Source organism: Carya illinoinensis, chromosome 5 (genome assembly GCF_018687715.1).
Source record: "Carya illinoinensis cultivar Pawnee chromosome 5, C.illinoinensisPawnee_v1, whole genome shotgun sequence".
Taxonomy (NCBI): Eukaryota; Viridiplantae; Streptophyta; class Magnoliopsida; order Fagales; family Juglandaceae; genus Carya; species Carya illinoinensis.
In genome coordinates this window covers 24,087,310-24,110,446 of record NC_056756.1, presented here as the reverse complement: position 1 = coordinate 24,110,446, position 23,137 = coordinate 24,087,310, and the positions used below count along the sequence as shown (strand labels likewise).

At 38.7% G+C, this 23,137-nt stretch overlaps 1 protein-coding gene across 3 annotated transcripts in view; it reads right to left on the bottom strand.

Annotated features, from left to right (window-relative positions):
• The window catches only part of LOC122311134 (sodium/hydrogen exchanger 8-like), a 65,691-nt gene extending 43,081 nt beyond the window's left edge, over positions 1 to 22,610 (bottom strand). Inside the window, exons 1-7 of one of the 3 annotated variants that reach the window (XM_043125548.1) lie at positions 22,253 to 22,610; positions 19,219 to 19,269; positions 18,939 to 19,030; positions 9,529 to 9,606; positions 9,305 to 9,462; positions 823 to 924; positions 636 to 753 (exon numbers count right to left, since the gene is read on the bottom strand). In XM_043125548.1, the coding sequence (XP_042981482.1) occupies positions 636 to 753; positions 823 to 924; positions 9,305 to 9,462; positions 9,529 to 9,606; positions 18,939 to 19,030; positions 19,219 to 19,269; positions 22,253 to 22,460 (807 nt within the window). In that variant the 5' untranslated portion in view covers positions 22,461 to 22,610. Of the gene's footprint in view, positions 1 to 635; positions 754 to 822; positions 925 to 9,304; positions 9,463 to 9,528; positions 9,607 to 18,938; positions 19,031 to 19,218; positions 19,270 to 22,252 lie in introns of those variants that run through there. The other 2 variants (XM_043125549.1, XM_043125550.1) reach the window with 2 other exon arrangements.
• Positions 22,611 to 23,137: the final 527 nt, after the last annotated feature.

Here is a 23,137-nt window from a genome sequence, read left to right as displayed (position 1 = left end):
TAAAATTGGAGTACCGTCTTCTTCTAAAAAAAAAAAGTTCAATATTTCTGTTTATGTTTAATGCAATAATTACTAATAGCAATACGAGGTATAAACATATTAAGTTATGAATAACTTAGAGAGTAATTAATCTGAGCATACTGAATTTAGCAAAATGATTCTAGAACAAGACTCCAAGCACTCCAACCAACCTTCTTTGTCATTTGGAACTGAATCAAGAAACCATGTGAATTGTAATTATTGCATGGGGTTTTTTCAAACTTCCCTAAAATGTATGCCACATCAAATATATATATATGGCAAAAAAGCAAACTTCAAAGAAAGTAGTACCCTATGTTCAGCAACTGATACACACAGAAGTAGTCAACAAACCTTCTTGGTCAAAGTTTCAAAAAACGAACCATCCAAAGTATTCATTGTATGATAGTGTTGGATATCATGAATTCAAAAGGCTTAAGCAAAAGCAATTAAGTAGGCTGTCATGTTTAGCAAGATGGTTCCTTTTTTTTACTTTATGGAAAATTTCTCAAAGATATTAATTACTATTAATACACATCAATAACAGATTCAAACATAATGAATATACATGAACTCAAAAACTGAGGTGCCCTGCCCAAGCTCGGAAAGGAACCTACAATGAAGTAAGCAATGTAGCTCACAGCAAGTGTTAGCGTAATCTCGATCACCGTGTCATTAAAAATAACCCCAAGCCATAAAGTGGAGATTATTCCAAAAGCAAGACCAATGCCTACACTGGACAAGGAAAGGGTCATATAACCAGAATAATTTTGTTAGGATTGCAACAAAAAAAGTAATACATACGCCCCAAGTGAGACTTTGGTCAGAAATTTGATTATTGCAGTCCAGTTAAAGCTCTTTCCAAGGACCATTTGATAGAATAACTGATAAACCACAATCGCTGTCCTGGACAAGGAAACTAAGCATATTCAGTGGCCAAATACGCAAAGGATGCAATAAATCAAGGTGATTATAAATATGCAAAAAAGCAATAATAATACCATCAACATCAATGATGCTTGTTAGGGGAAAATGGGCAATACCAAGCAGGCTGGAGGCCCATGGGCCCAATAGCAGGCCTTGAGCAGCCCATACAAGGATGGCCCAACAAACCGCACTAAGGGGAACTCGCAGCATGCAGACAAGTCGGAATCACCTACCCCTCCCTGGTGCGGTGCAAGGAGGGTTACTGCATTAAATGGGGTGAAGTGACCCCTTAAGGGACATGCCTATGTCAGAACCCAAACACCTTAGAGTTCAAGAGAGGACGTCACAGTAAACGTAGTGATGTCCCCTTCAAAGCATGGACAAACGTCAGATCACCTAAGGAAAGGAAAGCCAGCCACTACACTCTAAACAATATATAGCAAGCAAGATTTAAGCCAAAAGGCAAGATCATCTGTCTAACTTTCCTTTTCCTTTTTCTATATAACTCCCCCATAGGTGGTGGCAAAGGAACTAACTTTAGCGTCGAAGGCTTCCCTCTAAATAGCCAAGGGTCAAGTCTGTTTGCAAGTGGTAAGCAGGGCAGTGGGCATGCCGAAATGGACATCAACAATGCTCATAGTTATAAATATCACAACTCAATAACACGTAACAAAGTATCATGAAGCCAAAAATGTAACCACTTAAACCAATCAACCTAACATGCACAATGTGGGGCTCTCAACCCACAATGCCCTCAACATTCCAAATCAATGGTTACTCGCATTCTGAATCCTTGGCATGGGGTAGTGCAACTAGCAAGAAGATCAACCACTTACCAAGCATTGGTCATGCTAATGCAACTCTACCGACAAATCATTCCATATGGCCCTAGCAACCTCACATCGAAGGAGTTAATGATCCATAGTTTCTACACTATTTTGGCACATGCAGCATTAATCAATAACATTGATTTAACGTTTCCTTAGATTATACATGGTCAAGATCTTTCATGAGGAAGTAGTTCATCCAAACAATGCAACCTTAAGAGGCACCTTGTTCCTTCAGATGCTTCTCTAAGGATAAATATTTTTATCATGAGTAGTGATGGCCTCATAGAATGAACGTACAGAGAATTTCCCTTTCCTATAGGGAATCCAGAACATCTTGGCCACCTCTTCATTACTTATTCCGAATGAATAAAGCAAATTGAAGAATTATGTGAAGTACCAACTTCCCAATCACGGGCCACCCTTATAAAGCTAGCGTGCACTAATGCGAACGATTAGAAATTTCCATTAATTCAACCACAGAAGCCTCATGCTCACACACAATCTTGTGGACTGCAGAATATGATCCTTACGGACCCTATCGCCAATATATTGTGCCAAAAACCAATCTTAAGACCCATAACCCACCACCAATCTGGTGTCTCGAAATGCCTCTCCCAATTTTATTTTTTATTTTTCCACAACCCCACTCCATGTGCCACATACAAATTTCATTGGAACACCGCCTACTACCACCTTCATATTTGGAATGGGCCTCCCTCTCATGGTTGAGATCAGCTTGGTCAAAATCGAATTCTACTCAATTCGTTTATTAAATCAGCTATTCATTAACCCAAAATTATGATTAATTATTACACTATACAACTCGTATAAACTTCAAAAACTTAATATTTACTATTTTTACTAGTATTGCTTATAATGCAAATATCTTAAAAATATAAAGAGATAAAAGGAAATTACATTTTTAATATTATACATATTACTTGAATCCTTATGACTACAACTATAGATATATGTATGTATCAATTTTAGAAAGATATTAGAAAAAAAGTTAAAGTTTGTTTGTAATAGTTTATGAATACAATATAAATAATCTATTTTGTTCAAATGAAGTAGCTTGTGAACAAGCTAAACTCACTCGAATAATAATTGAGCTGTTCGAAAACCAAAAATCTAAGTCGATGTATAAGAATAAAAAATAAACAAACATGACGACCACCCACCACTCGCTCGAACCCGGCTCGTTTACACATCTACTCATGGTTATAATGCCGAATGCCCTTAGATTACAAACCCCCTTCCCGCCTCCTACATTACGAACCCCCAGCCTGCCTCCAAATGCGCCAATAAGGTGGAACTTGAACTCCTCACCTAGTTTGCTCCACAAAAAGTCATAGTGGAGCTTCTCAATACAGGACGCCACACAAGCGGGAAGAGTGAATAATGATAAGAAATATTGGGGGAGGTTTGACAGAGGCACCTTAACTAAGGTGGTCCAACCCCATTTTGAAAGATAGGTCCTCTTCCACCCAACCCACCTATGCTCAATCTTCTCCAGCACATCATACAAAATAGTCTTGGCCTTGAAAGAGATTCCCAACGGAAGGCCAAGATACTTTATGGCTAGTGGAGATACCTTATATCCCAATTTGAAAGTCATACCCCTTATGCTGAGAACATTTCCAACCGCAACTAGCTCTGGCTTAGAAACATTTACATTTAAGCCAAAGACAACTTCAAAGCATAGAAGAAAAGCCCTCAAAGATTGGATGTAGCCATGGTCTGCCTCGCAAAATATCAATGTACTTTCTGCAAAAGATAGATGGGCATACTAATTATGCCTCAATTAGTTTCCCCCCACCAAGAAACCCAAGAAAAAACCACCCCCAACTACAGTAGACAATATTCTACCAAGAGTATCCATGATAATGACAAAAAGAAAAGGAGATAAAGGATCACCTCATCTCAACCCCCATGAACGATTGAAGAAACCAATTGGATCATCCAATACCGAGAACTAAACTATGGAAACACAATGCATAATCTAATAACACCATATCTCCCCAAAGCAACATCGCCCAACTAAGTAGTGTAGGAATTCCCAGTCAACATGATCGTAGGCCTTCCCCATATCTAACACACACAATATACTCGAAACCCTTGACTTAATTATGCTATCCATGCATTTATTAGTGATGAGCACCAAGTCTAAATTTATCTGCCTAGGAACGCATTTTGAGACTTCAAAATGATCTTCTTGATAACCACAATCATCCTATTAGCAAGGACTACTGAAACGATCTTATACAACCTATTCACTAGACTAATAGAGTGATAATCCTACAATCCAAAACCTCAACTTTCATGGGGATGAATGCAATAAATATCAAATTGAGGCTTCTTTTCAAATTTCCAAACGAGAAAAGCTCCTCCTTGACCATACCTCCCAACAAGATTGAAAGAACTCCATGGTTAAACCATATGGACCCGGCGCTCTGTCTCTATCCATCCTTTTCACCGCGTGATGAACATCAACCTCTTCAAAAGGGTTCTCCAACCAAGCAATACTTGGTTGATCAATTATCTCAAGCGCTAATCCATCAAGTTTGGGCCTCCACACAAACTATTCAGTGAGTGCTTCTTCAAAATACAGGCCAATAGGATCCTTGATCTCAAATTGGTACTATTGTTCCCAAGACAATTAAGGGTGCAATATCTCATTTGGATTGGAGGAAAGCTATGGAAACTGAAATGACAACCCTTCACCATAGTGGGACGTGAGATCATGTTCATTGCCTCCTGGTAAACAGAATATTGGATGTAAACAAGGCACCGGGCCCTGATGGGTTCTCTATGGGGTTCTTCCAAACATGTTGGGAGGTGCTAAAGGAGGATCTAATGAAGGTGTTCCAGGAGTTCCACTCGTTTGGAAAATTTGAGAAATGCTTAAACGCCACTTTTCTAGCTTTGGTACCGAAAAGAGTGGGAGCGGAGGAGGTTAAGGATTTTCGACCCATAAGCTTAGTTAATGGGGTTTACAAGATTCTAAGGTACTCGCGAATCGTCTTAGCGAGACAATGGGAAAGATAATCTCAAAACCTCAAAATGCCTTTGTAAAGGACAGACAGATTTTAGATGCAGTTCTCATTGCAAACGCATGTTTGGACAGTAGACTGAAAGCGGGCTTTCCAGGGATTATTTGCAAGTTAGACATGGAAAAGGCATATGACCATGTTAACTGGGACTTTCTCATATATATTCTGGGAAAGTGTGGTTTTGGGGAGAGATGGCGCTCCTGGATATGTTGGTGTATCTCTACGGCGAAATTTTCAGTTCTAATAAACGGAAGCCCAACGGAATTCTTCAATAGCACAAGAGGCCTGAGACAAGGAGACTCATTGTCCCCATTACTCTACATCATTGTGATGGAGGCCTTGAGTAGAATGATCTCAATCCTGGCCGCATATGGGAGAATGAATGGATACTCAATTGGTCTCTCGGGAGAGCGTAATATTAACATTTCTCATTTATTGTTTGCAGATGACACTCTTATTTTCTGCGAGGCGGTCCAAAGCCAGGTTTGAGTTTTGAAGGCACTACTACTCTGCTTTGAGGTGGTCTCAGGGTTGAAAGTGAATCTGGACAAATCAAAGATGATGCCTATCGGAAGCGTTCCGCGGTTAAGACTCTTGGCCAATACTCTGGGATGCAAGATCGCCTCACTCCCTATGAATTATCTGGTCCTTCCATTAGGGGCTCCTTCGAAAGCGGTTGCTCTCCGGGATACAGTAATTGAGAGAATAGAGCGTCAATTGGTAGGGTAGAAGCGAATGTATTTATCTAAAGGGGGTAGAACTACACTAATCAGGAGTACTTTATCTAACCTCCCGACCTACTTCTTGTCCTTATTTCCTATTCTAGCAAGGGTGGCACTTCGTATTGAAAAGCTTCAAAGGGATTTTTTGTGGGGAGGAATGGGCGAGGAGTTCAAGTTTCATCTTGTTAGGTGGGAACAAGTATGTAGGCCTCTAGCAAACGGTGGACTGGGCATTAGAAACTTGAGAACTTTTAATCGAGCATTACTTGTTAAGTGGCTATGGCATTATCATAGAGAACAAGAAGCTCTTCGGAAGTTGGTGATTGAGAGTGAGTACGGTGGTTTATGGGGCGGATGGTGTACTAAGGAAGTCAGAGGGGCGTATGGTGTGGGGTTGTAAAAACATATCAGGCAAGGTTGGGGGGTCTTCTCTCGGCACACCAGTTTCCGTTCAGGAGAGGGGAATAGAATCAAGTTATAGCACGACACATGGTGCTGTAATTGTGCACTTAAGGAACTCTTCCCAACATTGTTCATGGTTGCAAGCGCCAAAGCGGCTTCGGTGGCAGAGGTCATGGTGGTAGTAGGGGATCAAATCTAATGGAACATCAATTTTAATAAGGCGGCACAAGATTGGGAATTGGACAATTTTGAAGCCTTCCTAAGTTTGTTGTACTCAATCAGACCAAGCAACCAGCCCTTAGATTTATTGTGGTGGATACCTTCAGGCAAAGGTATGTTTTCGGTAGGGCTGTAAACCGATGCGTCGGCGTCGGTTTCGGCGCCAAACCGAAACCCCACCGACGTGGGAGAGGGGTTCTTCCAACCGGCCGAAACCGATCGACTGGGGGAAAGAAAACCGATGCCATCGATCTCGACTGCGTCGGCGCGGTCTTCGGTCTGCCTTCAGCGTCTCTGTGACGAAGGAGGGAAGCGGCGCCGTCGTCTGCCATGAAAGTTCTCCGAGGAATGTTGCAGAAAACCTAGGCTGGAAGAAGGAGACGGGACGAAGAAGGAGGGGCTAGGATGATTTTAATCTCATTTTGGAACGGCGCCGTTTGGCTCCGTTCCTTTATATTTTTTTGTGTTTCCTAGATCTAAAACGACGCCGTTTCAATTTTCCATAAGTGAAACGGCGTCGTTTCTATACGTAATAAAGGAAAAAGTATATATAAGAACCGGTCGGCCAGTTCAGCGGTTTTTCGCACAGGAGAACCGAAACCGAACCGGCCGACGTCGGTTTCTATATATTTACCTCGAACGCCGACCGGTTCTTCGCCGGTTTCGGCCGGTTCCGGCGTCCCGCGGCCGGTTTCTGTCGGTGGAGGTCGGTTCCTCGGTTTGGTGTACAGCCCTAGTTTTCGGTACGCACGTTCTACAAGTCCCTAACACAAACGCATCACTCTCAGTTTTCATGGAAAAGACTGTGGAAACACAAGGCGCCCCTCAAAGCTACCTTCTTTGTATGGTCAGTTGCCTTGGGGAAGATCCTCACAACGGACAATCTAAGAAAACGAAAGGTGATCATTGTAGATTGGTGTTATATGTGCAGAAACGGGGGAGAATCTGTGGATCATCTTCTACTACACTGCAAGGTAGCTAGAGGGTTGTGGAACGAGGTTTTTAGCAAACTAGACTTGGGTTGGGTTATGTCGGAGACCGTAGTGGCAACACTATAGCTAGCTGGACTGACCTAAGGGGTAACAACCAGATTAAGGCTTTATGGAAGATGATTCCGATTTGCATCATGTGGTGCGTATGGCAGGAGCGCAATGCACGGACATTCGAGGACAAAGAGAGATCGATGGAGGAGCTGAAAGCTTTCTTTTTTAGAACTCTTTGTACTTGGGCCATCGCTGTTAATTTTAATGGCCAAGATTTTCATGATTTCCTTATTTCTTTCGTTCCTACGTAGTTAGGACATTCTTTGTACTGAACGAGACTTTTGCCTATTCTTTTATTAATATACTTCTTACTTTTCTCAAAAAAAGGAGAGTTGTTTGAAGATCCAAGTACATATTGTTGACTTGTTGGAAAGTTGAGTTATCTTACTATCATCATACCTGACATTTCTTATGCATTGAGTCAACTCTTGGAAGCTCCACGAGTCTCACATTGGGATGGTGTAAGCCATATTCTTCACTATTTTAAGCAAGCTCTTGGTCTTGGATTCCTAAACAGGGCAAATGGACATCTTCGAGTGGAAACCTTTTTAGATGCTGATTAGGCAAGGTCTTCTTCAAATAGACGATCTACTACTTGATATTGTACCTTCTGGGGAGGTAATATGGTTACATGGAAAAGTAAGAAACAAACAGCAGTAGCTAATTCTAGTGCAGAAGCAAAAGACAAGGCAATAGTTCGAGGTACTAGTGAGATGACATGGTTACAACACTTTCTTCAAGAGATTGGTTTTCCAGCACTTACTCCTCTCCAATTGTTTTGTGATAATCAAGCTACAACACATATTGCCTCTAATTTGGTGTTTCATTGAATATAGAATTGATTGTCATTTCATTCTTGATAAAATGCTTAGTGGTGATATTTCTAGACCTTTTGTGAAGTATGTAGAACAACTTGCAGATGTATCTACTAATTCTTTATGTCATATTCGGTTGAAACTTACTTGTTCCAAGTTGGGTTTATATGACATATATGCTCCAGCTTGAGGGGGAGGGTTAAAGGGCATAATACCCAATGAGGGTAAAAATGTGAAATGTACTCCATAGTATATATATACTGCAGTAGTGAGAGGGTAAGACATGATTTTGGTCTACCCTTCATTTTCTCTCAACCCTAATCTTGACACATGTAACCATCAATATAAAGACGAATGAGCCAACTTGATATTTTGTCAAGGATACCCCTAATAACCAACAAATGGCAAGTTCTTTTTCTCTATTGATTCAAATCTTGTACCTACAGGATAGGGATCGAGAAAGAGGAAAAATCAAAGATTTCACATACCCAATTAGAGGATGAATTTTGGGGTAATGAACAAAGAGGGACAATGTCATCCCAAGCCCCCCCACCCCCTTGCATTGCCTACCACACTGATTCCACATCCACTCCACAAGCTCGGAACCAACACTAGACCTTGCAGAAAATGCTCAAAGACTCCACTACCAAAGGTTGAGTCCATCACGCCACCCTCTACAACTTGTACAAGGACCAAATTCTTCGACACTTTGTCTACAACGTAAGTTCAGCGCAACTTTCACTTTACCCCTCTCCATAGCCTTGGGTTTGGGCCCGCTTGACTTGGTTTTAGTAAAGCCTATCAATCTTGCAGACCGGCAAAGTTTGCAGACTCATAAACCATAGCCCACCCCCAAGCCCACGTGCACTTGTCTGATCAGCCCGTTCACTACCTATTCCAACTCCAAACACTGAAATTGTACCAGTTCCCTTTGACAAGCTGCCTTCAAGAACCTCCTTGCCACAATGCCAGCCAGATTGACGTAAGGTTTGAGATGCTGAGGTGTAGGGAAATCATAGAGAATCGGAGATGCCTCCTCAGTCCTCATCGTTATCAAAAATGGGGCTTGCAACTCTCAAATATAGGTGAAAATGGTTTGACTTTGATAGGGGGCATTCATTTGAGACATCCCAAAAGAGAAAACTAAGACTCAATTTAGGATGGAGGGAACATACATACACAAGAACAGGTAGATTTCAAAAGCTAAACATATAATTTAAATGGCAATACCAGAAACAAAAATAAAAATAGTAGTAGATCATCGAAAATAAATACCCATCATTCATCAAGGATTCTCCTTCAATTATTGTACTTAGTTTTTTACTGGCACCAAGATCCTTTAATAAAGCAACAACAGCTACAGGATCCGTGGCACTCAGAAGTCCCCCAAGCAACAATGATGTTTTCCAACTCCAGTTGTACGGGAAAGTGAACTGCAGGATATCACAGGCATGATTATGTGATACAAACAAGTAGTCTAAGCAGCAAGGTAAGGATACCTTCAAAGCAGAACCAAGACAGAAGGTCGAAATCAAAACACCTGGACCAGCAAGGACTATCATTTGTGCAAGACACCTCTGCGCATAAAAAGAGTGGGAAACAGCTAGTTCAACTAAATTCTGAAAAAATACTGATGACTTGCCTGAAGCTACAATTGCTCCAACAGAGTAAGTCATTAACAATCATACATATCAATGAGCTAAATAGGGTACTTAAAATTCTATGAAGATATCTCTTTCGTTAAGGTGAAAATATCATTTTGCAGGATGATGATATGAACAAGACACAATGAAGTAATTTGATTGACTATTCTTGCTACGATTCCATGAACATGAGGAAGCAATTGCCATTATCTCTCTTGAAGTTGCTTTTGTTGTGTGTACAGCAGTTTCTAATTAGCTTCTGACAGTTAATCATTGTAGAAGCAAAAACTTGGTCATTACACAGTAATTAGAAATTAGCATCTGATAGTTAATCATTTGATCACTATATTTCTTCTACAGCTGCCAGAGATTTTAAGTGCTTGTGTTCTCTCATTTCATTGTCTTTTGCTGATGCAGAAATCATGTGATCAATTTGATGGTGTATTTTTTCACAATTAATGCATTTTATTAAAAGCAAAAGGGGCACAACCCAAGTACACATGGAGTACGCAAAGGAAACACCCAACTGATAAGAAGAATAAAAAGAGCAAAAGTCTTTGAAGCCTGGGTAGAGCATCTATAAAATTATCTCCAAAGTCTTAGCTATTCAATTGAAGATACTATTAGCAAATACTATATCCAGCTCTCAAAATGCTTTCATCAAGGGGCAACAGATATTAGATTCAGTTCTGATCATCACGGAATGTCATGATGTCATGAGCTCAAAGAACCCATTGTCAATAGCCAACCCCAACTTTTCGATTTGGTGGTGTATTAAAGCTGATAATCAAAGAATAAATTGAATGGTAATCATTGAATCATCTGATACTGGGTTTATCTAGAATGAGCTGCAGAGATAAGCTTTCAGAAATGATGAGGGTCATATATGGGTGTCGAAGAATGTTTTCCATACGAATCTTACATGTTTGGGGTACCTTGCGTTTGTCTGATCATAGATCTGGCCTTCTTCAGATTCTTGTCCTTGCTCTTTGATGATTAGGCTCATTTTACAGTTGTTTGCCATTGCCTCTGCATTCTTCTTATTTTAATTATTTTTTATTTATCAAGGTAACGCCTATCCCCTGATTCTGTTTTCCCCTTTCTTCCTTTCTTTCTATGCAAAAAAAAGACTTCTTGTTTTAGTTCTCCACAATACCAGCAAACAAAAAACCATCATCTATTTTGCTGTCTCTCCAACCTAAATCCTGACTGCGATAAAAGACCTAAAGCTCCATTTTAGCATAAATCTAAATGTCCAAACCATATTCTAGCAATACCCATATGATTCACCAATACCTGTTTCTTTGACTCTCAGCAACACGTCCATATGAAGAATGCAACCTTTAAAGGCATCTTAGTCCTCCAAATGCTTCTCCAAGGACCATCTTTCAGCGACTCACATTTCCTTAGTATGAGGCATACCTTGGAGTCACAGCAAGTAAAACTCCAGAAACACATGGCTGGTTACAAAGCCCACAAGAATGTTAGCGTGATATGCTCTGTGTTTCCTTATTTATCTTTAGACACTTGTATATATTTCTTTACTTAAAATCTGTACAGGGTGCTAGTTTCCATACGTAGACAAATTTTAGTTATTGTAATTTAGGCTTAATTCTAGCCATGTCTGCTGCACTTTGGTGCCTTTAAATCCTCACAATGGAGGTATTCAATCCATTTGACATGGTATCAAGAGCAGGTTACTAGTCTTACGTTTTTGTTTCTTTCGGGCTTTTCTTTTTGGCGTTCTCAGCAGCATCTGTTCTGTCTTTTGGTGCTGTTCTGGTGATTCGGTCCTCTCTGGGTGATTTTCGGTGCAGTCTGGTCGTGGGTTAAGCGTTGTTTTGTGGCTTTCGGCTTCCTGTTGCGAGGCTCTGGTTTCAGGCTCCTGGTCGGCACTCTCTGTTGCCTTTTCTGTTGCTGTTTTGTGAAATTCTGTTGCCTTTTTCCATTTCGGCTTTGTGGGTTGTGTCGGCAGCAGATTCTTGTGAATTTCTTTGGTCTCAGCAGCAGCTGCTTGTGCATTTTTTGTGTGTCGGCAGCTTCTTTATTTCTTTTGGATTGTCAGCAAATTTCGGTTGGTCAGGTATTATCTTTGTTAGGCGTGTGCTTATTTTTTTTACTTACGGGTCTCATGTCTTCCTAGTCTTTTATCGTGAAATTCACGGGTAAAAATTATTCTACATGGGAATTTCAATTCCGTTTATTTGTTACGTGAAAGGAGTTATGGGGTCATATTGATGAGAGTGATCCAGCTCCTACTGAGCTTCCTAAATTAGCTTAGTGGCAGATCAAAGATGCTAGGGTGATGACATGGATTTTAGCATCGGTTGATCCTCTTATTGTTCTTAATCTGGGGCCTTATAAGACTACTAAATCTATGTGAAAATATTTAAAAAAGGTGTATAATCAGGACCATACGGCTCGATAGTCTCAGTTAGAGTATGAAATTGCCAGTTACACTCAGGGCAATCTCTCCATTCAGGATTATTTTTCTGGATTTAATAATCTCTGGGGAGAATTTACTAACATAATTTATGCCAAGGTACCAGAAGAGTCTCTCTCTGTTGTGCAGGAAGCTCATGAGCAAAGCAAGCAAGATCAATTTTTAATGAAGTTACGTCTTGAATTTGAGGTCACTCACTCTAATTTGATGAATCGTGCTCCTGTGCCGTCTTTGGATATTTGTTTTGGGGAGTTACTTCGTGAGGAGCAGCGCCTTGCCACCCAAGCTACTTATCAGCACGACAAAATGATACCCACTACAGTGGCTTATGCTACTCACAGAAAAGGCAAGGGATGAGACATGCGGACAATTCAATGTTTCAATTGCAAAGAATACGGACATATTGCTAATAATTGTGCACGAAAATCTTGCAACTACTGTAAGAAGCCTGGGCATATTATCAAAGATTATCCTACTCATCCCCAAAATCGTCAGGCTAATGCTTATCGGGCTACTGTGGGTTCCGCTTCTTCTACTATTGTTGATGACTCATCTACTCTTACTACTAAGAAGATTCAGCAGATGATTCTTTCCGCTTTTTCAGCCTTAGGGCTGCAAGGTAACGGTTCCCTTTCTCCCTCATGGCTTGTTGATTCGGGTGCATCCAATCACATAACTAGTTCTTCTGATACACTTAGCAATGTTCGGCCTTATACTAGATCGGCACACATTCAGATTGCTAACAGTAGTCAGTTACCTATTCATGCTATTGGGGATATGGATTCCACTATTAGAGATGTTTTTGTATCTTCTCAGCTTTCTACTAGTCTTATTTCAGTGGGTCAATTGGTTGATAACAACTGTGATGTTCGTTTTTCTCGTGGTGGTTGTCTTGTGTAGGATCAGGTGTTGGGCAAGATACTCGCAAAGGGGCCTAAAGTTGGACATTTATTTCCTTTACATTTTTCCATTCTTGAAGTCATTTCATTTGCTTGTAACACTGTGAACAATAAGTGTAAAGTGTGGCACAAACGGTTAGGTCATCCTAATTCCATTATTTTATCTCATGTCATAAACTCTGGTTTGTTAGGCAATAAAGATCAATTTTCTTCTCTCTCTTTTGATTGTTCCACATGTAAATTAGGCAAAAGTAAGTCTCTTGCTTTTCCTTCTCATAGTACTCATGCTGAACGTTGTTTTGATTTGATTCATAGTGATACGTGGGGCATTTCTCCTATTATCCCCACGCAAATTATAAATATTTTGTTACGTTCATTGATGATTATACGAAGTATATTTGGATTTATTTTCTTCGCTCAAAATCTGAGGTCTTCTCTGTCTTTCAACAATTTACTGCTTATGTTGAAACCCAATTTTCTTCTAGCATTAAAATTTTGCAGTCTAATTCAGGTGATGAATACATGTCTCATGAGTTTCATGATTTTCTTAATCAAAAAGGCATTGTTTCTCAGCGTTCTTGTCCGTATACACCTCAACAAAATGGTGTTGCTGAACGAAAAAATAGACATTTGTTGGATGTTGTTCGTACGTTACTATTCCAATCCTTTGTTCCCCCTCAATTCTGGGTCGAAGCCTTATCTACAGCAGTATATTTAATTAATAGATTTCCCTCCAATGTCTTGAATTTTGAGTGTCCTTACTTTCGTCTTTATCGTCAACATCCTACCTACCTTGATATGCATACTTTTGGTTGTGTCTGCTTTGTTCATTTGCCTTCCCATGAACGACATAACTTATCTGCTCAATCTGTTAGGTGCACTTTTATGGGTTATAGTGCTTCTCACAAAGGCTATGTTTGCTTTGGTCCATGCTCTAACCGATTTCGTATTTCTCGTCATGTTGTGTTTTTTGAGAATCAGTCCTTCTTTCCTTCTTCTGTTGAGTCTTTGCCTGAGATGCACGCTTTGCCTAATTTTGATGACCCGGTTTCTTTTCCTAACCGTTTCAAATCTGGACTTGTATATGAAAGACAACGCCCTCCTTTGCCCCTTCCTAAGACTGGTCCACCATCTGAGCCTGTTCAGCTTGCATCCTCTACAGGTGATCTACCTACTACCACAGTTCCTCGCCGTTCGACTAGAGTATCTCATCCATCAGACCGATATGGTTTCTCTTATACTTCTCTTCATGCTACTCTGTCCTCCATTCCCATCCCGTCAGGTTACTGTGAGGCCGCTAAACATGAATGTTGGCGTGCGGCAATGGCCAAGGAACTTCGGGCTTTTCAGGATAATCATACATGGGATGTCGTCCCTTGTCCTGCTCAAGTGAAAGCTATTGGTTGCAAATGGGTTTATTCCATCAAGCTGCGTTCTAGTGGAACTCTGGATCGATATAAGGCCCGGTTGGTTGCACTTGGTAATCAGCAAGAATATGGGGTGGACTATGAGGAGACTTTTGCTCCGGTTGCCAAGATGACTACGGTTCGGACTATTCTCTCGGTTGCTGCCTCCCAAGGCTGGCCTCTTCATCAAATGGATGTCAAAAATGCCTTTTCTTCATGGTGATCTCAAAGAAGAAATCTACATGACCCTTCCCGCTGGTTTGTCCTCAACTTCCTCCTCGGATGTCTGTAAATTGAAAAGATCGTTGTATGGGCTGAAACAGGCTCCCCGAGCATGGTTTGATAAATTTCGCTCCACTTTGCTTCAATTTTCTTTTAAGCAGAGTACCCTGATTCTTCTTTATTTTTCTGCAAGACATCTCCTGGCATTGTCCTTCTTTTGGTTTATGTTGATGATATTGTTATTACTGGGACGGACTCTGCTCTGATCACCCAATTACAGCATCATCTCCAAGCCTCCTTTCATATGAAGGATCTTGGTCCTCTTACTTACTTCTTGGGGTTATAAGTCCATACTAATCCTTCTGGCATTTTTTTTTAATCAGCATAAATACACTCAGGATCTGATTACTTTGGCTGGTCTTCAGGATACTTCTTCTGTGGATACTCCTCTAGAAGTAAACACGAAGTATCGTCGGGAAGAGGGTGATCTCCTCTCTGACCCCACTATGTATCAACAATTAGTGGGGAGTCTAAATTATTTGACTATTACTCGCCCTGATATTTCCTTTGCTGTCCAGCAGGTGAGTCAGTTCATGCAAGCTCCACGTCATCTCCACTTGGCTGCTGTTCGTCATACCATTCGAACACATACTCGGCAGTTTTTAGGTTATAATCTTGTTTCTGGGCCTAAGACCAGACCTGCCCAGGGAGTTATAGAGGGCTTAAAGTGGCCCTTGCAAAGTAGACCTTTTAAGCCACTTAAACAGTAGCATATACATGGTGGAAATCAAGCAATTGATGCTTACTATAATTCAGCCAAGGGTCTGAATAAAAAGAAGGATTTCAGCAAGTTTCTACCACGTATTGAGCAAATCTTTAAAAGAACTTTTATGTATCCCAAAAGCTTTAGGACCTAGGCCTATTAGATGGTAAGTTTAGTACACCAAAGAGTATCTTTGCACATGGTATAAAGGAACAACATGATTTCCTTGTCCTTTTAATAATTAAGATATTCTCATCATAAAGTTAAAATTATACTATAAACAAATAATAAATATGAAGTTGTTCTAGTTCATACAAGCTTATACAAGTCGAACCAAGCTTTATACAGGTTGTTTCTTTTAATAATAGATCATAATTTTGTGTTCACGGATGGCTAATTTAATAAATGAATCGAGCTGAACTCGAGTTTGATTGAGCCGATCTCGAGCAGCTTGTCAAGTAGTATCCAGCCCTATTAATGGTATTACAATATTGTCACTTGCATATAAATTTTATACGTAGCCCAATTGAGACTTTTGGATGGATAAACACTCGATATGCCCATGGGCCTATAGAGTTAGCCCATTGACAAGCCCAAACCGACAACACTCAGGTAATTGGACAACGCCCAGACCCTCACACCCACTACACCCCTATTGCAACATGACAACTACATTTTTCTCTCTCTAAACTCATATCCATGCACTGCACCTAGAGTACTTCTCCCTCATACCACTTTCTCCAACCCAAATTCCTCTTGCCGAATGCCCTTCTCTTCCCTTTTATATATATTCCATGCATAAGCTGACAAACTTAGAGATCTTTGAGCAAAAAATGTGCATCTCTCAATGGAGAATTCCCATTTATATATACAGAATACAAGCTAATCTTCTGCCCTTAAAATCAGCTAAACTACCATATACAGATTTGCCTAAATATAGCCTACAGCTGGTATATCCTAATTAAGGAAAGAATAAAAGATTTACAAATATAGAAGATAGCTATCAAAGCTGTACAAGGTATAGAATCTGCTGACTTTAAATGGATAGAATTTGCTGACTTTAAATGGATAGAATCTGCTGACTTTAAATGGCCAGCAGATTCCTTTGACATAAGCCCCCTCTTTATCATGCACCCAAGCTCTCTCCCTCCGTCTGTTTTCTCTCTTATAACTCAGACCAACAAAACCAGCCCCACGTACAACTTCTTCACTTTCTGCTCCTCACACCACCACCGACAAACAAATTAAGCCACTGCCCCCACACCCAGTTCCTAGCCCTATGAGAAGGGGGTGTTACACAATATGTGGAGAGGAAGTGTTTGTATCAACCCGGCCCAATAATTCTAAGGTTAAAATATTGAAAATTTTTATTGAACCTAAATTATATTTAATGGGTCATATTAAATAAGCTTCATTTTTTTCTAATGCCAGGGAATGTCTCCAAGGCAAGGCCCTTCGAAACCACCTCTGCAGAGTAAACCCCAATCCCATGCACCTAACCATCAGAAGTTTCCCTACACGGAACTAGTTAAATCGCTAACTTATTCACTAGGGATGTGGCCCCAAAGGATTGTTTGCACTCATGAGGTGTTGAACCTTGGACCTTGAGGGGAGTGATACACCAAGACCAAGGCTTTCACCACTTGGTCTTGGGGTATCCTATCATTGAGGTTGATTAGAAGTTTTAATTAGGCTCAATAACTAGGTTAAATTCTATTAATTATTTATTGAACGATTTAGACTCCTTTTCTAATTTAAAGATCGACCATTATAAATTTATTTCAATTTAAAATCATCACTAATTGAAGTACCCAACGCAGTCTCAGTCACTGCCAATCCTAAATTAAATGAACTATTAGATCATGTTTTTAAATTCAAACTCTCTTATTGAATAATCACGACCAAGTCCAACTCAAACTCGTCGACACCCTCTCCCAAATCTCTCTATAAATATCTTCACTTCCGTGTGTTATTTTGAAAAACCATAAACATCCGTAAGTGCAGCGGCCGAACCCAATGCCAAGCTTGTCACGCGGTCTCATCCTCTCTGTAAGCTCTAATCTCTCTTTCTCTCTATTTCTCTTTCTCTAAATTTTTCTCTCACAACTCTCTCTCTCTCTCACTTTATTCACTCTCTCAGCACCGAAACCGTATGGGTTTCAACTGATTCCTCTAAAAATGAAAAAGAAGCAATAGCCTTCACCAATGCATAGATTCCTTTTTAACTAAATTACACCATGGCCCTTAACTCCTTTTACAAGTAAATTGTCTTGTAGCTTTTTGTAAGTTTAAGAAACATGGGACAGTCAATTACCATATTGCCCCTTAGTCTATATCTCTTAGTTGTAGCCATTTTGGGTCACTTTACATGTATTTATTAATAAAAAATAAATTATTAAATTATTTCCATACTATCTATTTAAGTAAATATAGTATTATAATATGTATTTCTAGAAATTTAGTAATGCATAGTACCTTGTATAGGTAACCAGTTATGAAGTGAAATTTCAGAAACAACACTACGAGGTAAGTAGCTTGATCATAAATTAGGATTAGCATAATTAGCTAGTTATATATATTATTATTAAAGCCAGTTCATTGAAAGTCAATGTTTATGTATCACGCATGTCATAATATTTGCAAGCACAACAGTCATCATGTTTTCTTCTGCATATTATAGTTATGTATGTATCATGCATCTCACGTTGGATAAGACACGTAAGCTTCCATAAGATCAAATGTAAGATATTCACAGTTTGACAAGATGGTCATTCAAATGCATGGTACCAATACGATTTATGGGTGGATGTACAAGCCACAGAGTTAAGCATTGTCCACCATGGTATCTAGCATACTACTAGCAGCTCCTCTTACGGCAGCGGGATGTGGGGCCGGTACACAACCTCACATATAGGGTTAAATGTGTGGGCCAATATGATAAGTAAGATAAGTCAAATAAGCCAAGATAAGTCATGCATGTCATAACCAACTTATGGATGATCATGATTTTAAGTTCTCAGCATGAAATATTTTATGAAAACCTTATGTTAAGTATGTTTACGCTATGATGGGTTTCTTATTGAGCCATCAACTCATTTTATTTTGTTTTTATATTTTTAAACCACCCTAAGTCAGAATTTGTATGAATGTATAACTGCAGAACGGGACTTAGTCCAAGGAGGCATGAAGTGGCCTAGATCGTATCAGAGATTTTAAGTTATGATTTTTATAGTAGAAAGTTCGAGAAATTTTTTATAAATACTTCCGCAAACTCTGATTTATGATTTTAGTATTTTTTATGATATATAAATTTATAAAAAAAAAAGTTCAAAAATTTTTAATAAATTTTTTATGATTTATGATTTTTAAAAGTGACTTTATTATTAGCTATGGGGAGCGGGGTGTTACAGTCTTTGCCAGTGGGTGGAACAGTGAAAAAAAGGGAGTATGCAAGTCTACAAATCAAATGTGTTAAAAAACAATTCCACTAACAAAAACTCGAATATTAGTCCTGAGAGTTAGAGAACCAAAACCTTTATCTGGTGCACTTCCATGGAAAATGAGCTCTCAAAAAGAAGTGCAGGAAGAAAAACAGCCAACAGAAGGTCAGGATCAATATTTGCCCCTGCATATTAAAAACATCTATCCTTTTTGGTAGCTAATATATTAAAAATTAAAAAAATAGAGAGAGAGAGAGAGAGAGAGAGAGAGAGAGAGAGAGAGAGAGAGAGAGACTCCTTGAGTCAAAAACTGACTGTGGCAGGCCAAGCCTATCTTAGGTGTTGTAGTTAAGTAAGTATATAATTAACTTACAAAGTCGAATGCCTTCGCCAATCTTCCCCAATCGATGGTGAGTACCATATTCTGTACATCAATCAACCTCAAGTTACCATTAATTTCAAACAAAATATAAATCCAAACACATCTAAGGAATCAACCAAATGAGCAGAGTTTAAAGATGAAACCTTAAAGGCAAAAAAAAATCAAAATAAGCATAAAGCTGCCAGGTGTTTGAAACATTCAGGTACCAAAATGGTTTTTCGCACTCAACCTATCACAATATTTACTTCAAGACCCACCAAACTATCTACCACCATAGTATAGAAACAAAATGTGAAGCGAAGTGATCAAAGCATCTATGTTGGGCACAAAGAGAAGATTTATTAGCTCAAAAAATAGCAGGAATAACATTATTGGATAACTGTATGCTTGTTTTTGGAGGCATCCTTGTTTCTTCTGTTTCCTATTTCATAGCTGCAATGAATTTCTTCAGTAATTTAATTTTCAGTTGTGCCTTCAGCACTGTTCTGCGAATTAGGTCAGTCCTAATTCTAATTAAACTTATTCTTGCTTACAAAAAAATGCAATAACAGTCGAATTTCATCTTCTATTCAATGCCAATGTTTACTGGAAATTATTCTTTAATTATTTGGTAACCATCTCCACAAGCTTTATTTATAGTTCACCAAAGTCAAAAGAACCCCTCAAGTTCATGGTCCAAAACAAAATAAATAAAAATTTTCACAGTATGAAATTTCTAGCAATTCTATACCATAAATGGTACTTACAAATTCCATATCAACAATAATACTTCAAAACACCTACTCATAAGTAAATCTCACATACTCCACATACAACATGAATTACATCTCCAAATACCCACGATTAAATAGCTCATATTTCTCCTAGTGGCATCAGCATTCGAAACAAAATGAATTATTATGCAATCATATTCATCATCATGATCGCCAGAATAGAGTACATTGTAACCCAACTACTTCATCACTTGAAGGAAGGACACTACCTACAATAAATCTATTGTTACAAACAGGACAAAGTTAATGGCATAGCATTACTGTTAAATTGAGCAAATTTGCTATACACATGGTGTCTTTTTTTAGTTTTCCTAGGTGGTCTCTACTTCTTTCACAGTTCTTCACGTATGTACCAAAACTATCGACCAAATTAAGAAAGGAGCACCGTTTTCATCAACTCATGGAATAATGGGCAAAGTGATGCCCATGATTTGATGTGGATGCAAGTAGAATATAGTATTTTGAATTCCAGCAGGACTCTTTATATTTCTACAACCAATGGTTGTAGGAGTTTTAAGATTTTGGAAATGGAATATTATTATGATCAAGACTTCTCTTACTTAGACGCAAATCTTTTTTTCTATTTCAGGATAAGTACTTATAGATATTAATTTAAAAAAGTACAGACATAAAATACGTATACAAGATGATCATAGAAGCAAATATTTTCTCAATGACTAACAAAAATTTAATCTCCCTGCATATTTTTCACTTTTTTAGAGAAGTACATTTACTTCTCTTTTCCCATGAATCCATGTTCCCAATTTTAGTATGACAAGGTGGTGAATGGCATTCCACATTACTTGGAAGACAAGATTTATAGTCTTTTATAATGAATTCTGTTGGGTAGGTCCCGCCAAGTGAGAGAAACCCATGTGAGCCACTTAGTGGCAACTGGGTAATTTTCTAAAGGTAGGTTTTGTGTTTTATAAGTGATGTGCCGTGTGTGTTAGAGAGTGAAAATAAAAGGAGAAAAGAAAGAGAGGGAGTTGCGGCGCCGTATGTACGATGAGTGAAAATTTGTCTTTTTCCCACACTTCCACCAGAGTTTTGAGGGATTATCAGTGGTCAGATTTTGATGAGATTTCAGTATCTTATTCCTTACAGTGAGAGTTTCGTTTTGATTGGTGCTGATCGTTAAAATTCCTCTCTAATTGTTTACTACAAGTCTACAAATACCCATTTGGTGAAATCTTTTTTGTTGCCCTGGTTGATATGCATTTTGTATGGTGATGATTATGTGTTAAACCAAGAATACAGATATTCTTGATGTACCATTAGCCTCTAGAGATTGCTCTATAGAAGACAATCTATAACCTTTATTGTTGATGGTGGAAGTTTTAACCTAGACTAGGTCCCATAGTTTTTCCCTTCACATTTGAGGGTTTTCCACATAAAATTCTTGGGTCTCTTGCTTGTGGGTTGCTTGATTTTCTTTATTCTGGTTGAGTTTATTTTTATTAGATTGTCGATTTAATTTGCACAAAGAATGTTAGAAAATATTCCTCTATTTTTTTGTGTTCACCCTAACAATTTCAAGAAACTCCAATTGTAATGGACTAATTCTTTTGGAGTATGAGCCATATATGGCTGGGCCTTCCTGAGGTGGTCCCTTGTATTTGCAATCAGTATCTTCGATATCAAGATTTCTCCTGTTTTCCCTTCTAATGTTCAGGTGTATATATTATATACCATTTGCATACCCGCTGTCACCAAATTGAAAAAATCTAGTTGCAAGTATAATTGTGCACTAATGTGTACCAATCTCATGTGATTGATCAAAAAACAAATTTTATTGAAAGCAGTGTTAATTTAAATTTTGAATATGAAGAAATTAGTATTAGTACACAGATTAGTACGCAGTTTTGCTTGTACATAGCAAAACTCCACCAAATTTAGGGGTTGAACAAGATTACACAGTAACAACTTTACCCTTGGCCATGAACCTCCTTTGGGTGTTGTCTCCAAAAGACATAAGTACTCTTAAATTTCTTTATGCTCTCTAGACTCTTTGGTTGTTTGCTTAAAAGAGAAACTGAAAAGCTTTGTGTAAATAATACGTAAATGAATTATACTTTGTAAACAGCCTATCAGTTATTGAAACTTCAAAGATACTTTTTTTTTATATAAGCAAACATCGAAGATACTTAGATGAGTCCATGATAAGACAGAGCTAGAACCGATGGTCAAAACAAATAACACTTTGAGAGAGAGAGAGAGTAACAAATTCGAAATGGAAATAAAGCAAATACCAATGGATCCGAGGCCAATGCCGAGGATGAGCAAGGCCAATGTATAAGGGACTCTGGTCCCACGCAGGAGGTGCCTACAAGCGATTCCGAGCACCAAACACAGCCCAAAGAAAGACACAGCGTCGGTCGGGCTCGAATGAGAAGATGAAGATGAAGCATCCTGTTCCATGATTCTGTACGGAAGCGGCTCTTCGGTTAAGCCAGCCATTCAATTCCGCACTTTACGACCACAGCTCAGACAGACGTCAAAAGACCACAGCATCAGCAGCTAGTCTTCCATCAAATTTTTAAACGAGAGATGTGGTACCAAAAACAGAAAAAGAGAGAGAGAGAGAGAGAGAGAGAGAGAGAGAGAGAGAGGGGGGGGGGGGGGGGGGGGGGTGGTGGAGTCGGTGGAATGCGAGCGAGACAGACACAGATGATTGACTTTTTTCACTCCTCAGAACTCAGTAGCATATATTGCCTAATATTGGCCACATCCTAAACAATTATTTATTGGTTTACGTCTGCTTGCATGTGCATTTCTCCTGGCCGAGTTTTGGTACGCAACCAGCGTATTGGTTTGTCTTCTTAATTAAAATTTAAATTGATATTATTTTTATTTAAATTTAATTTTCTGACTAATCATATTAAATAAATATATATATTAATGTATAAAATCACTTATAATCAAATTTTTTTCATATTTAAATAGATAAATTTTAATATTTTATAAAAAATGAATTTTATTAATAAAGAATATGATTTTTTACAATTTTCTTTTAACTAAAATCCACTTTATTATAAGAATTTATATGAAATTTATATATTTGAGATTTAAACTAATCAATTTTTTACCATTTAATTTCTTGAATTGATTTTAAAAAAATAAATAAATAAATTCTT